Source organism: Rhinatrema bivittatum, chromosome 8 (assembly GCF_901001135.1).
Source record: "Rhinatrema bivittatum chromosome 8, aRhiBiv1.1, whole genome shotgun sequence".
NCBI classification, from domain to species: Eukaryota; Metazoa; Chordata; class Amphibia; order Gymnophiona; family Rhinatrematidae; genus Rhinatrema; species Rhinatrema bivittatum.
This window is the reverse complement of record NC_042622.1, coordinates 264,419,035-264,434,365: the sequence shown is the minus strand read 5'-3', so window position 1 is coordinate 264,434,365 and position 15,331 is coordinate 264,419,035. Positions and strand designations below refer to the sequence as shown.

Here is a 15,331-nt window from a genome sequence, read left to right as displayed (position 1 = left end):
TATCTAGTTTGCCCATATGAATGTTTGTCATCAGTTTCCAGACTCACCTCCACATTGCTCCACCTTAGGGCTCGATTGAAATCTTCTACAGTCAGCTTCCGGCGCTTGGCATGCTTAAGAAACTGGGAGCTGTTCTAAGCCAGGAAACAGGAGACAAAACAAGAATGAGACGTGGACAGACTCCCAACAAAGCCCACAACCCTCAGAAACCGCCGATCAGTCAAAAAGGAAACGGCATACAGTAATGGGAAGGAGGGAGCAACCTGCCCTGAGAAGCAGTGTGGGCATATAACAGAAGTAGTGGGTAACAAGGTGGAAGCAGCAGTTTGCTCTGAGGAAAGAGCAGTGTCAGACAAATCAGGATTATACTTATATGATATTTCACCAATCATATGATGTACGATCTATTGGGTTTTGCATAAACTTTGCCTCCCCCAATCCAGCAGCAACCAGAAATCTGATAGAAACATGCAATATGCCATTTTAATCAGCATTCAAAACTGAGCTAAACCACATAGTGTTCCCACTATTAGCGTGAAAAACTGCTTTAAAATGAGCAAGGTATGAACAAACATTTTGAAATAAATCTCTCTCATTTTCCAAATTTAATAAGAGCAATTCCCAATGATGACGCAAAGTTCTGGTGGAATAACGTCTCTTACAATTTTCCTTCAACATTTAACCCCTCCACCTCATCCTTAATATCACCGCGTATGTTTCTGGCAGCGTTCAAGTCTGGAGAGTTCCCTGGCCAAAATGTCATTACCCCAAAAATCAATGCCATTTTTTAAGCAACTGTTGCATGGTGTTGACTCGCATCCATGGCACCTTACCACGGACAAAAGTAGCTTTGCCTACTATCAAAACGTTTTCCGGATGCCTCAAAAATGGGATAACATTTTCAGCTACAATCGTATTCAAAAAATAGATGTCATCCCAAGATTCCCCACAACATTTTCTTCTCTGTGAACATGACAAAAAAAAGCAAGTTTTCCACAGAAAGCAGGATGAATTAGCCATGCTGTCTGGGGACGTCTTCCAGGACGGCCAAGGCGGAACTTCACTAGCTTACAGAGCTTTGCTCTGAGTCAGACTACACGTGCTTTCTCGCACGGTACCATCTTTCTCTCAGTCCCTTTCAAAGCAGGTCTGCAAAGCACAAGGTGGAGACTGTCCGGGGAGAAGAGTGGGCCAGCATGACTAATTCATCCTATCTATGGAAAACACCGTTTACGGTAAGCAAACTTGCTTTTTCCCCCCACAGATAAGCAGGCTGAATTAGCCATGCTGTCTGGAAGTCCCCAACTGAGAAGGGAAGAGCGCAGCCAGAAGAGGTACTCTGAGATTGCTGGATGGCTGCAAGACGTCCGAGTCCAACGAGCTGCACACACCCCCAGTTCATGATAGCGGATAGTCTCTTTACTTGGTGATGGAATGCAATATAGCTCTTTCCATCGCTGCAATTGCCACAGCTTGCTGGTCTATGCAGTAGTGAGCTGTGAACATGTGTAGGGAGGACCATGTGGCCGCCTTGCAAATGTCCTGGATTGCGACCTCTCGTAGATGGGCTACCAATGTTTCCCTAGCTCGGACGGTGCGCTTTCGGCGAAATGGCAAGAGAGTCTCTGATCGTTTGGCATAACAGTACTGAATGCATTGCGAAATCCAAGTGGAGAGGGTTCTCTTGGTAACCAGCTGACCTGGAGCATTCGGGATGAAGGAGACGAACTGCTATGAGGCTCTGGTTTCGGAGTGCATTCTCGGCTTATAGTATGCCAAGGCTCGCTTGCAGTCCAGAGTATGCAGCCGCCTCTCCCCCTCATTCTTATGCAGCTTTGGGCAGAAGGTCAGCAGGGTGATCTTCTGGTTTATGTGGAAAACTGAGACTACTTTGGGCGGAAAAGAAGGATAGGTCCGTAGGGTCACCTTGTCGTGACTGAATTCCAGGTATGGTAAATAATGGACCAGCGCCTGCAACTCACTGACTCTCTGTGCAGAGGTTAGGGCGACCAGGAATAGCATCTTCCAGGAGAGGTATCTCAGATGTGCTGAGTCCAAGAGTTCAAAGGGTGACAGCATCAGCTGCTCCAGAACGATGTTTAGGTCCTACGGAAGTGGTGGCTCGTGGAATGGTGGTCGAAGGTGCAGGATGCTCCTCATGAAGTGAGAGACCAGGGGATGGCTGGAAATTGGCAGTCCTTGGTGTAGGTGGTGATAAGCCGCAATCGCTCTGTTGCGACGCCAGGCCCAACTGAAATAGGGAGTGGATGTACTCCAAGAGGTGCTCCGGAGAGCACAAAAAGGGTTTATTCCCCTGGCGTCGAACCAAACCGCGTAACCTTAACCATTTTCCTTGACAGCTGTGCTTGGTGGGAGTACTTTTGAGATATTAGAATGTCCTGGACCTCGGCGAGTAGCCGCAGGTGACTTAACACTGTCCTTTCAATCTCCACGCTGTGAGGTGAAGGGAGGAGTGCAACAGGTGAAGTAATGTGCCTCCGTCCTGTGACAGCAGGGTTGTGCTGCGGCCCAGCGGAATGGGCGGCTCTGTGGAGAGACATACAAGATAGGCGTACCACGGTTGTCTAGGCCACGCAGGGACGATCAGGATGAGATTTGCTAAGTCTAGCATGCACTTCTATACAGTCCTCAAGATGAGCGGTATCGGGGGGGGGGGGGGGTACGCGTACAGGAGCCCACCTGTCCATGGTATGAGGAATGTGTGCAGTGCCAGGCGATCCCGGCTGGGGTACACTGAGCAGAACGCTTGCCCTTTCCTGTTGTTCTCCGTCATGAAGAGCTCTATTTGTGGGAGGCCCCAGATCTGGAAGAGGGAATCCGCCATGTCCTGGCACAATTCCCACTTGTGTGTGTGTGGAAGATCCTGTTTGACTTGTCCGCAGTGGCATTCTCCACCCCGGGCAGATAGGTTGCCTGCATTATGATTGAGCGTTCCTCTGCCCACCGCCTGCACAACATCCAGGAACCTGACCCTCCTTCCTTGTTTACTTAAAACATTGCGACCTGATTGTCCGTGTGGATCATGAATACTCTCCCTCGAAGGAGTCTCAAACGCGTGCAACGCATTGCCAATTGCTCTGAGCTCCAGGAGGTTTATCTGCTGGGTCCTTTCCCAGCAGGACCAGAGTCCATACATACGTACGTGGCCTAAGTGGGCCCCCCACCCCGTGTTCAAGGCATCTGTGGTGAGAATCAGCTGATGAGCCAGGGTGCGCAGTAACATGCCTACTGAGAGGGTCGCGGGGTGGAACCACCGGTCCAGGACTGATTTCATGTTGGAGGTAAGTCCAACCCAACAAGACAACGGCTGGGAGAACTGTGTCCACTGAGATTTGAGGCCCCACTGTAGCCGCCGGATGTGCAAACATGTGTGGCGCACAACATAGATGGCCGCTGCCATGTGCCCAAAGTCAGAAGCTGTTGGGCCGATGTGTGAACTGAGTCTCTCATCTACAAGGCTAGGGTGAGTATCACATAGGCCCTGTCCACTGGTAGGAACGCCCGACCCTGAGCATTGCTGATACAGGCGCCAATGAATTGGAGATTGTGTGTGGGTTGAAGGCTGGATTTCTCGTAGTTGATTATTAATCCCAGGCCTTTTAGGCAACGAATTGTAGTGAGGTCTTTCCGCAGGGTGCTGGGTTGGGGTGCCACCAGCAACCAATTGTTGAGGTATGGGAATAACTGTATTCCCTGTTTTCTGAGGTGGGCCACTGCTACTGCCAGGCACTTGGTGAAGACTCTCGGGTCAAACTAGAGTCCAAAGGGAAAACCTTTGTACTAGTAGTGGTGACTGTCGACCTGAAAACACAGGTAGCGCCATGAGAAAGGGTGCATGGGGATATGCAAGTAAGCATCCTTGAGGCCTTGGTTGAAGAAAGGGTAGGATGGATTTGAGAGATGTCATCTTGAATTTTTCTTTGACAAATCTATTGAGGGCTCTGAGGTCCAATATGGGGATGCAATCCTCCCGACTTCTTGGGTAGGAGGAAGTATTGGGAGTAGAATCCCTGACCCAGCTGCGGATTGGGGATCCGTTGAATAGAGTGTTGCCGGAGCAGCACACAGACCTCCTACAAACAGCTGCGGTTCCCCACAGAGGAATGATGCCGACTCAATGGATGGGGAAGAATGGGCGCCGTCTTGAAGTGTAGCACTTAGCCTTCTTTGACTATGGAAAGAACCCAACGGTTGGAGGTGATGGCTTCCCAAGATGCATAGAAAAGGGAAATCCACCCCCCCCCCCCCCGTGCGTAGCAGTGGAAGTGGCCCTTGTTGTTCAGCGGCAAATGCTGCTGTCTCTGGTTCTGCTGCCGACCCCAGAGCTGCTGTTGTGCTAGCTGCAGTGGCCTTGCTGGGGGACAGGCTGGCTGGTGATATGCACAATAGGGCCAAAAAGGGCATTGCTAAAAATAGGCTTTCCTGTATGTTGGGTAGTATTTCTTTGATGCCGACGGGGATGCTAAGGACAGCACTGCGATTATCTGTTCCTTCAGCTGCGCCACTGTCTCCCGTAGCTTGTCCCTGAAGAGACAAGGGAGGTCCACCTCATGGACATCCTCACGAATGGCGCTAGCTCTGAGCCATGCCATCTGCTGGGCAGCGATGCCCCCCGCCATGGTGTGGGATGACGTCTCAAAAGCCTCGTAGATCGTATGCAAGAAATGTCGCAGACTTGCCTCCAAGTCATGGAACTGCTACGGCATCATGTCTGGTTGCAAGGTGGTGGCGACGAAGGGCTTAAGGGACTGTAGGCACTCCTATAAATATTGCATAATGTAAAATTGGTGCTGTTGAATTTTGGCATTCAGCATCACTGCTTGAAATGCCCGTCAGCCGAAGCTGTCGAGGTATTTTGAGTCCCGCCCTGGAGGGGTATCTGAATGGAGAAGTGATTTCTTGGCTCTCTTCATCGCCAACTCCACTACCACGGACATGTGGGGTAATTCCATCGTGCTGTAGAAAGGTGATTGCTTCATTTGAAATTTGAAGTCTGTCTTCCTGGAGGTTCCTAATCCCCAGAAAGGGGATTAGGGACCTCCAGGAACAGGGACCACTTTCAAAACAGCATGTGATGGTAGAGCTTTTGGCTCAGCGGGTGTCTCAAAGATTTTCAAGATTCCTAAGACCTCTGCCTGAGGGTCCGGCATCTTTCGTGTCTCTATATTCAGTTTGGCCCCCACCTTCTCCACAAACTTGGAGTATGAGAGATCTTCCGGGGGGAGGTCGGTTCTGGATGCTCCTCTGGAGGGTCTGAGGGGGTACTCCAAAGAACTGGGGGGACAAAAGTGGAGAAGGAGATTGAGCCCGGACTGGACTGCTGGATCGACGGTCTGGGCTGACATCTCCACCTGGAAATGGAGAATCCTCTCGGGGGAAGCCTCCTGTGGAAGCAGACGAGATGCGGCCTTGAGTTGATCCTCCATTGAGGAGAGGAACTTAGATAGGATGTTTGAGATCTGGGACATTGCTTGGGCTGCCAGTGTCCCCTGTCTCTCCTTCTGGGGGCTTCTGGGTTATACTGCTGCCAGGAGAATGTCAGTCAGGTCCTTGAGGCTGGGTTGGCATTTCCAGAGAGGCTCCTGAAGGCACGGTGTCTCCTTTCTCTGCCTTGATACTGATAACAGGTCAGAGAAGACTGGATCGGAGGATCGAGAAGAGCCAGAGCTTGTGATGGAAACATGTTCCTTGTCAGAAAAAAACAGATCTAATTTTAGGAGGATGTTCCCTTGAGGTTCTGGTGTTCAGACCAACTCTTTGGAGGAGCCATCCCTATGGTGGGATGGAGAATCCTGCGTCGTACCTGCATCGACCCGCCCGCCGACGCGTAGCATTGAGTCGAGATGCCCTCGAGCTTCGGTTTGCAGCGTCTGTGCGTTGATCCCTTCTTATGCTTTGGCTCTGACGCATGCATGGCATGTCATTTTCTCTTGGTCCCAGGTGACGCATCCCGATGGTGTGATGCCTCAGCCGAGTGCGTCGGTTGTCCCACGCCTGCACATCTCTCGCTCTTCTTTGCGCTGCGGGCGGATACTGGGGGTCGGGCTTCTTTATCCCTGAGCTTTGAGGCTGCCCCAGGGGTCCCAAGGAGGAGGCACTTTTGAACTGTTTAGGTCGGTCCAGTCTGGGTCCCAGAGAGGAGTAGGCTGACAGGTGCTCTGAGACGGCGGCATACAAGCCAGAGTTGTCCTCTTTGAGTCTTGCTATTTTGGTGGCACACTGTTGCTGAGCCCGATGGGACATGTGGCCGAAGTCCTGGCAGTTGGACATGTCGTGCTCCAGGCCGAAGCACAAAAACAGTAACTGTGCCCATCTGTAGCAGTCATAATTTTGCCACCTTGCAAAATTTAAATCCTGGTAGCCTGGGAGGCATAATCGGGACCCGAAACTGACGTTCGCTGAAGAAAAAAGAAAGAAACTAGGCAAGAGAGGAGCTTCGCGTGCGGCTTGCAGCGCGCAGGAAGACAGAGGGAAGATGGCGCCGCGCGGGAAAGCACACGCAGCCTCACACAGAGCAAAGCTCTGTCAGCTAGTGAAGCTCCGCCTCGGCCGGCCTGGAAGACATTTCCAGGCAGCATGGCTAATTCATCCTGCTTATCTACAGGAAAAAAAACCAATGCAAGCAGGGTTTCTGACAATTTGGTGATTATGTTCCTCAGTGCTAATTTCATTCAAAGGTTTTTGACCAAACTTAATCATTTAGATAGTTGTGTATTTCCCTGTTTTATTGTTTTTTTATTGTAACTGCAACGTTTTTTGTTTCACACCTGTTAATGTTCTTATTGTATCTTCTTTTTACACCCCTTTGTTAATTGTAAACCGGCATGATGTGATTCCTATCGCGAATGCCGGTATAGAAAAACACTAAATAAATAAATAAAATAAATGATTTCAAATTGACCAAATGAAAAATTCATTGGAAGGTACTAAGTGAAGGAAAATTCCCTTTATCCCCAATTTTGTAACAAAATTTGTCAATCAGAGCCTGTCTTGGATATGGATTTTAGTTTTCAATGGTTTCAAAATAACATGAAATGCCAGGATACCAGCCCTGACTCAATAACGATAAACTGTCCCTCTATCAACTTTTTTCCTCCTTTCATCCAAAATCATGTGCCACCTAGTAACAGCTTTTTTTTCTACCTGTTGGAATTTTCAATAATTTTTTGGCTTTCTTGAAACAATTTTAGCAATCGACCGTCACCAAATTCCATAAAACACTCATCGGCAGTCTTGCCCCATGTCATCTAAACCCAGCTTTTGCTTTGATCTAATTTTTTTGTAATAAAAGGTTACTCCAGCATCATGTGCCTCACAAAATGCAATGCAGAAAAGTACTTACCTGATAATCTCCTTTCTTCTAATGAAGGCAGGCCAATCTCCACAAGTGGGTTGTACACCTCTACCAACAGATGAAGACTGAGTAAAAGCTGACGCCACCGACATGAAGCCCTGCCCCAACATCAGCCCACCAGTATTCTCTAAAAAAGCCAAACTATGGACAAACTGATTATAATTGAACATGACTATTAAACACTCAATCACTCATGCTTCTAACCAACAGGGAACTTTTGAGCTCAGACAAAAGAATTAATCTTCACTGAGGGACCAGTTAAGACAATTGCCAGTCCTCCAACGAATAGCAGAACAACACTCCAAAACGTCCACCTAAAGGGCAAACCAAAGGCAAAAATAGGCAGGTGAGGGTGGGTCGGGGATTGGCCTGCCTTCATTAGAGGAAAGGAAATTATCAGGTAAGTAGAAATGTCTCCTTCCTTTTGCACTCGGGCAGGCCAATCCCCATGAGTGGGATGTACCAAGCTACTCCCGAACAAGGTGGAGGCTGCTCTAGGTCCAGACGACACTGCCCGGGCGAAGGCTGCGTCCTCCTGAGCCTGAACGTCCAAGCGGTAATGCTCGGAAAAGGCGCGTAAAAACCAGCACATCGCTGCTCGGCAAATCTTGACAGGAGACAATCGAATCTCCGCCCACGACACTGCATGAACCCTTCTGGAATGCAGGTTGACCTGCTTTGGCAAAGGAATCCTGGCATTCACGCAGGCTGCTGGGATCACTTTCTTTATCCAAGGGGCTATATATAGTTACCCACGTCGCCAGTTCACCCTATTGCACAGTCGATCAGACTTCCTGACAGGTTTAGTAACCTCCAAGGACTGCACCAGATGCTGCTTGACATCCAAGGCATGCAAGCGACGATATTCATTCTCATCTCTAGTTCCTGTCCAGTGTGGCAGGAGAAATAGATAAGATACAAATAAAACTCTGTAACCACTTTCGGCAAAAAGAAGGCACAATCCAAAGCTGTACTGCCCCCCGAAGTCACACGCAAAAACGAATCATGGCAAGAAGAGCCTGCAGCTCGGAAACCCGACGTGCTGAACAAATTTGCCGCTAGAAAAGCTGTCTTCAAGGTAAATGGCTTCAAGAAGAGGCTTCGTAGCAGTCGAAAGACAGGTCCCACAAAGAAATCCAAGACCAAATTAAAGAGCCACAAAGCCACAAGGAAGGATAAAGATGCTTAACTTCCTTCAAGAACTGGGACATATCTGGATGGGAAGACAAAGGGTCACTACTGACCCCTCCCTATAACAAGCGAGAGCTGCCACTTGAACCTTCAAGGTGTTAAGTGCCAAACCCGCAAAAATTCCAAAATTAATGGAATTTCCCCCTTGAGAGGCTGAGAACCTCGCTCTCACAGCAGGCGCCGAAAACTCTCCAAACGCCAACATAAATCAGACACACAGAAAATTTCCTAACCGAGAGCAAAGTGGAAATCACTGCAGCAAAATAACCAAACTTCAATAACAGAGCCCTCTCAAGGGCAAAACCGTAAGATAAAATCAATCTGGATGGTCGTGCAGAATGGGTCCCTGCCACAGCAGATCCTTCCAGGGCGGCAGCCTCTGCAAATCGGCATACCATGGCTTCTGGGAACAACCCAGAGCCACCAGGAGCACAGTTTGGGCCTGGCTTGCAGTCTTTCAAATGATCCTGCCCATCAGCGGCCATGGCAGGAAGTTACATGGCACCCCACCCTGCGGCCACACCTGAATGAGAGCATTAATACTCAGAGCTTTCAGATTTCTTCTGCGACTGAAGAACCGTGGAACTTTCATGCTGATTGAGGTTGCCGGCAAATCCAGACATGGGCGACCCCAGCATGCCATTAAGAGTTGAAAGGCTTCGTCCGACAGCTCCCACTCTCCTGGGTCCAAACTCTGTCTGCTGAGAGAGTAGTCTCTTACATTGTCCTTTCTGGAAATGTGGGAGGCAGATATGTCTAGATGATGTTGCTCGCTCCTTTTCATGAGCAAATCTATCTACTTCAATACTAGTTGGCTCTTGGTTCCACCCTGATGATTGATGTAAGCCACTGTTGCACTATCCGACATTATCCTGACCGCCCAAGCCTCTAGACGCTTGGAGAATCTCAAGTACGCCAGCAGAACTGCAAGTGCTTCTAATCAATTGATGCTCCACTGACACTCCTTGGTGCTCCAGCGACTTTGCACCAGAAATTCCTGAGCCCCATCAACCCTGAAGGCTTGCCATCTATCTTCGTAAGCACTAACCTTTCTGGTGTCTCTAAGCAAACTCCCTTCCTGAGATGATCCGCTTGCAACCACCACTGTAAGTGGACACTCACCTCTAATGGAAAGTGAAGCCCTATCATGTAACTCCTGAGACTGTGGACACCACCGGAAAAGCAACGTGTGCTGAAGAGGCCAATGTGCATTCTTGCCCAGGGGACAACCTCCAAGGTGGCTGCCATCAAACCTAATATCTGAAGATAAGACCACATTGTCGGGTGAATAGCCCTTCTCAGAGATTGAATTTAAACAATCAACTTCTGAATGCGACTCACCAGCAGAAACACTCTGCTCTTGGCCAAGTTCATCACCCAACCTAATTCTTGCAGTAATAAGACCACCTTGCCAGGTGACTCTCTGCCACAAATCCACCTTGTGCAAGGATGTCGCTACTACCATCATGACCTTGGAGACTGTCCTTTGCACAGTGGCCAGCCCAAAAGGCAGTGCCTGACACTGATAATGACATCAGAGAACAGCAAACCGCAGGAACCGTTGATGTTTCAGCGAATGGGAATATGCTGATATGCCTCTGTCAAGTCCAGAGACACGAGAAATTCCTGATTGTACTGCCATAATTATGGAGCACGAGTTTCCATAAGGAAATGTGTCATCCGCAAATGTCAATTGACTCCTTTGAGATCCAGGATGGGCCGAAAGGATCCCTCCGTTTTGGGTATGACAAAATAAATGGAATAGCGGCCCATATTTTCTTGTGATACAGGAACAGAAATTACAGACTAAGTCCAACCACCTCCTTAAGGTTGTCTCCACTGCTACACTCTTCTGTAGAGAGTTACAGGAGGAGACCTAAAGGCATCTGGAGGAATGCAAAGAAACTCTAGAGCATAGTCTTCTCATATCACTTCCAAGACTCATTAGTCCAACGTGATCTGGACCCACCTCTGATAAAAAAAAAAAAAAAAGAGAGAGAGAGAGAGAGAGATAGATGCCCACCTACCTCCTGTACCAGTAAGTGAGCCCACACACCTTCATTGTGAAGATCAAGATGCTGCGCTCCTGGAGTCTTCATTCTTCTGAGGCTTTCTAAGCCAAAATAACTGAGACCTACCAAAAGGTCACGATCTCTGAGTAGTCGCTCACTTATAAGGATGAAAATGCTCCTAGTCTAGCATGACCCCTTGCCCCAAAAGGAGGCAATGCCTGCTTCTTATCCTCTGGCAAACGAGGGACCTCTGATTTCCATCAACTCACTGCCAAATAAGAGAAGAACTCTTAAAGGGTAACATTGTGAGACTGGACTTAGAACTTGTGCTTGCTAACCAATTTTGCAGCCTCAGCTGACACCTAGCTGCTCTCACAGAAGCCACCCCCTCTGGTGGCAGTGCAAACAAGATCACAGCCCGCATCAGCTAAGAAAGCGGCTCCTGGTTCCATCATTGCTCTGCTAGTCGACACCGCTTCATCAGTCTCCTGAGAGAGACGTGGACCGCCCCGAGCAACAAGAAGCAAATTGCAAATTCATTGCCATGGCCTCAAAGGCCTGCTTAAGGATATCTTTAATTCTCCTATCCTAAGCATCCTTTAGAGCTGCCCTTCCTTCCTCCAGAATGGTGGTCCGCTTTATCACAGCACACACTAGTGCATCCACTTTCGAGAAACGCAACTGTTCCCTTGCCGCTAGATCCAAGGTGTATAGACCCGCCAAAGCACGTTCCGCTGTAAAGTTTGCTTCTGGAGCACTCCATTCAAGGTCAACCAATTCTTGAATTGCATCCAGGAGGGAAAAGAAACATGATACTTTGCATATGGTAACCAAAAGAAGATCCTACTTTTGCGAACCCGTAGAGTCACCCCCAGCCACACCAAGTGTTTTCAGAGTGATAAACTTGGCAACTCATTTCTATGAAAGAGACTGCACAGAATTCTATGAGGAGGAGAAATCTTTATCCACTTCCTCCTGAACATTCTCAGAGACCACTGCACTGTGGCACTTGTAAGGGGTGGCAGACAACTGGGAACCCTGATTACACGACCCCAGTTTCAGAGGTATCACTGCCTCTGCAGGGCAACCATACAGAAAGGTCTGTAATCCCTGGAAAACTTACACCCAGAGGCCCGACTGAACATCCTCTGACCGAACATCCCCTGAAGACATCTCGGGCATAGGGTTAACTGAACCCTTGTGTTGCCTTCAGCACCAATCGTCCTGTCTGAGGGGATGGACCAGCGCCTGCAAAATCAGTTGGAGGCAAATCACCTCGAACATCCAGGCAGCGCTGACACACATGCAGAATTCCCTGGCAAGCAGCACCAATTGCTAAGAACTTTGTCACTGTCACCATGCTGTCCTGTCTTGTGCATCAAAATAAGATAAAACACTCAGAACGCACTTGAGAATGCCTGCACTCGATACCTGCCAACTTCACCGCTGCAGAGCGAAAGTGCGCACATGGAAGCGAGGAAAAACGCCACTGAGCCCTACCACATGGCTCTATCGAGGCTTGAATTCTTGGCAGTGGGGCCTAGCCAAAGACTGCTCAATCCGCCGAGCCTGCACCACCTCCACATCACAATAAATGCCCCAGAGACATGGAAAGGAGAAGAGAAGGACGCCAACCACTCATGCTGAAAGCAGAACTGGTAAAGGGAAATAAAACCTCATTCTCTTTCTTCTTTTCCTGCTTACTTTATTTGTATTTATTTATTTAACCTGAGCTCGGCCCTTTCTGGCTGAGAGCACGACTGGGTCTCCAGCTACAGGGGAGACAGTGAAAGCTTTCACCGCAGAGCCTCTCTCATCCTTCAACCGCTTCACTTTTTTCCTTATCCCTGCCTGAAAAGCACTCAACTGAGGGAGGAACCCACCGGTATCACCATAGGAGATCAAGCAGTGCTATTAAACTTCTTTCTTCTTAATTTTCCTTTTTTTTTTTTTTACTACAAGTAATTCCCAGGAGGAAAATGCATGTCTACTATCTGCTGGAGACGGAGAATACTGGCGGGCTGATGTTGAGGCAGAGCCATATGTCCGCGACATCAGCTTTTCCTCTGTCTTCATTTGCTGGTAGAGGTACACAACCCACTTATTAGGACTGGCCTGCCTGAATGCAGAGGAAACACTTAATACGGTCAATCTGATGCTGTTTTTCACTATCATACATTCCAGCCATAAATAATAAATAATGTGTAAGGTACTGTTAAATTCCAAATTTAATGGCCTACAAAATATACAAAAATATTAGCAGGATAATCCAGTGGGGTGCTGGGGGGGGCCAGCAAAGGTTATGCAACATGCAATATAATTGTGAAAAAACTAAAAAACAAATTTCCTTCCCTACAGGCCGATACAGTACAGTGCGCTCCGGCAGAGTGCACAGTTAACCCGCGATTGGACACGTGTTTTCAATGCGCTAGCTTTACCCCTTATTCAGTAAGGGGTAATAACACGTTGAAAACATGTGTCCAATCCCCCGAACCTAATAGCTCCCGCAACATACAAATGCATGTTGATGGCCCTATTAGGAATTCCCACTCGATTCAGAAAGCAAAATGTGCAGCCAAGCTGCACATTTTACTTTCAAAAATTAGCGCCTACCCAAAGGTAGGCGTTAATTTCTCCGGGCACCAGGAAACTTAATATCATGGCGATATTAAATCTGAGGTCCCGAAAGTTAAAAAAAGTTAAAAAAAAAAAAAATTTGAAATCAGCCCGCTGCTCGCGGATTGAAAACCGGACGCTCAATTTTGCCGGCATCCGGTTTCCGAACCCGTGGCTGTCAGTGGGTTTGAGAACAGACGCCGGCAAAATTGAGCGTCGCCTGTCAAACCCGCTGACAGCCACCGCTCCTGTCCAAAAAGAGGCGCTAGTGTCCCTAGTGCCTCTTTTTGCCGCAGGCCCTCATTTACAAAATCACCTGCTCTCCCGCGACTTTTACTGTATCGGCCCACTAGTGTACAAGGAGTAGAATGCCCAGGATTAGTCATATGCCCCTGTCTTTCAACTTTCAGCAAATAGCCAAAGGGAATGCATCCTACCCCACACTTTCTCAGAGAAGGAAGGATTTAAGAGAGCTGCCAATCAGCTGCATCCCTCATTTGGTACATCCAATCAAAAAGCATGGAACCGCCATTATGGCAAGTTTGCCAAGTTGAGTACTTGTGAAAAGTGAAGCTGATCTATTTATTTATAGAAATGTATATTCCGCCCACTTACCAGGGCAGATTACAAGAAAATAATCAGAGCAAAACACTGCAGCTTTACTCTTCCCTCGCCTCGATTTCTCTGCCATCAGAATCGGCTCTGTTTTGAGGCTTCCCGTGCTGTCTTCCTACAGCCACTGACCAGGAAAAGCAGAAGGGCCAATGGTACATTCACGGCCTGGCGCTGCAGGGAGGCACCGACCAGACGGGAAGGAAGTCAGGAAAATGACAGAAAGGCACGGAGGAGAGTTTCGTCCCACCTTACAGATTATGTCTGGAAGGCGATAGTGCTATAGTTTTGTTCTGCCCGCTCCTGTAGCATTAACCTGGTTACATGCGTCCATTCTCCCGTCTCCCTCATTTTAGCAGCATGCAATAACATTTCCGATACGTTTGAGGTTCCCGTGTGATCATTTTCTGCTTCAGATCTGGCAACACCGGAAGGGAAGTGGGGGGGGCAGATACCAGGGAGCAGCGGCTAAGGGGACAGGGCCGGCAGGGTGGGGGGACTGAGGAGCTGTCAGGGGCCGCTGCGTTTTTCACCTGGGTGGCTTCCCTCAGCCGGTAGCACACGTCCTCCGCCAGCATCGCCGCCACCTCGTCGCTCAGCTCCACCCCGGCGCTCTCCGCCATCAGCTTCACCGACTCCCGCGGGATCTCCACAAACCGTCGCTCCTCCCGCTCCGCCATGAGAGCCCGGAAACGCACGCGGCAAAGGGGAAAGCGAAAAAAAAAAAAAGCTGCACCCCGGAGCTTTTTTTTCTGCTCGGAGGAGTGAAAAGCATGGACCAGGAGTCAAGGGAAAAAAACCTCCTCGCCCCCTCGTGGATTCTTTGTGTACTACATAAATAAAGTGGCACAAGCCTCAAAGCGGCCCTGCTTTCCCCTACACCTTAAACGTCGCCTCCAACATCCGGCCTGGAGTAATTGCGTCAGCTAGGCGCCCGCCCGCTGATTGGCTGCGGACGTGAGGATGGGCGGGTCGATGGCGACTGCGTGTTTCTCTGAGCGCCTGCCTCTGTGTGGCTCCTTTGTATTTTGGCTTTGTGGGATGGCGGAAGTTAACAGCCAGTGGACTCTGTTATTGAGTTGGGGCAAAGGGCAAGGAAATGTGTGTGAAATGGTCAGAACTCCGGCCGGCTAGGAGCACGATAGTAACTGATCTTACACGCTTTGGGGAATGTGGGCAGATGGCAGCATCTACATAAAAGCAGGAAGACTATTGCTACAGGATGGATGGAAAGCTCATTTTGATCGGGTTAACTAGGACCTAGGGAACAAAAAAAGAGACTAATGGGCCTTAGTGTCCCATGGCCCAAGTGTTATGGGTTCCCAAATTCTACCTAGCTGGGATACACTGAAGTGCTGTGATAGATTATGGGATGGCTAGACTCATGGCCTTTCCATCTAATGTTAACATTTCATGATTCATGTTATACTTAGAAATGATAACAGTGGTCGAGAGGCTGATTGTTCAGTTTTATTCTCTTAGGTTTCTTGGCGGTTCTTAATCCTAACTTCCAGCTTTGTCATCC

General features: G+C 48.8%; 1 protein-coding gene across 2 annotated transcripts in view; it reads right to left on the bottom strand.

Annotated features, from left to right (window-relative positions):
* The window catches only part of TAF6L (TATA-box binding protein associated factor 6 like), a 42,098-nt gene extending 27,354 nt beyond the window's left edge, over positions 1-14,744 (bottom strand). Inside the window, exons 1-2 of one of the 2 annotated variants that reach the window (XM_029614879.1) lie at positions 14,340-14,744; positions 48-134 (exon numbers count right to left, since the gene is read on the bottom strand). In XM_029614879.1, coding sequence (XP_029470739.1) covers positions 48-134; positions 14,340-14,486 — 234 coding nt within the window. In that variant the 5' untranslated portion in view covers positions 14,487-14,744. The remainder of the gene's footprint in view (positions 1-47; positions 135-14,339) is intronic. The other variant, XM_029614880.1, reaches the window with a different exon arrangement.
* Between the last annotated feature and the right edge of the window lie 587 nt (positions 14,745-15,331).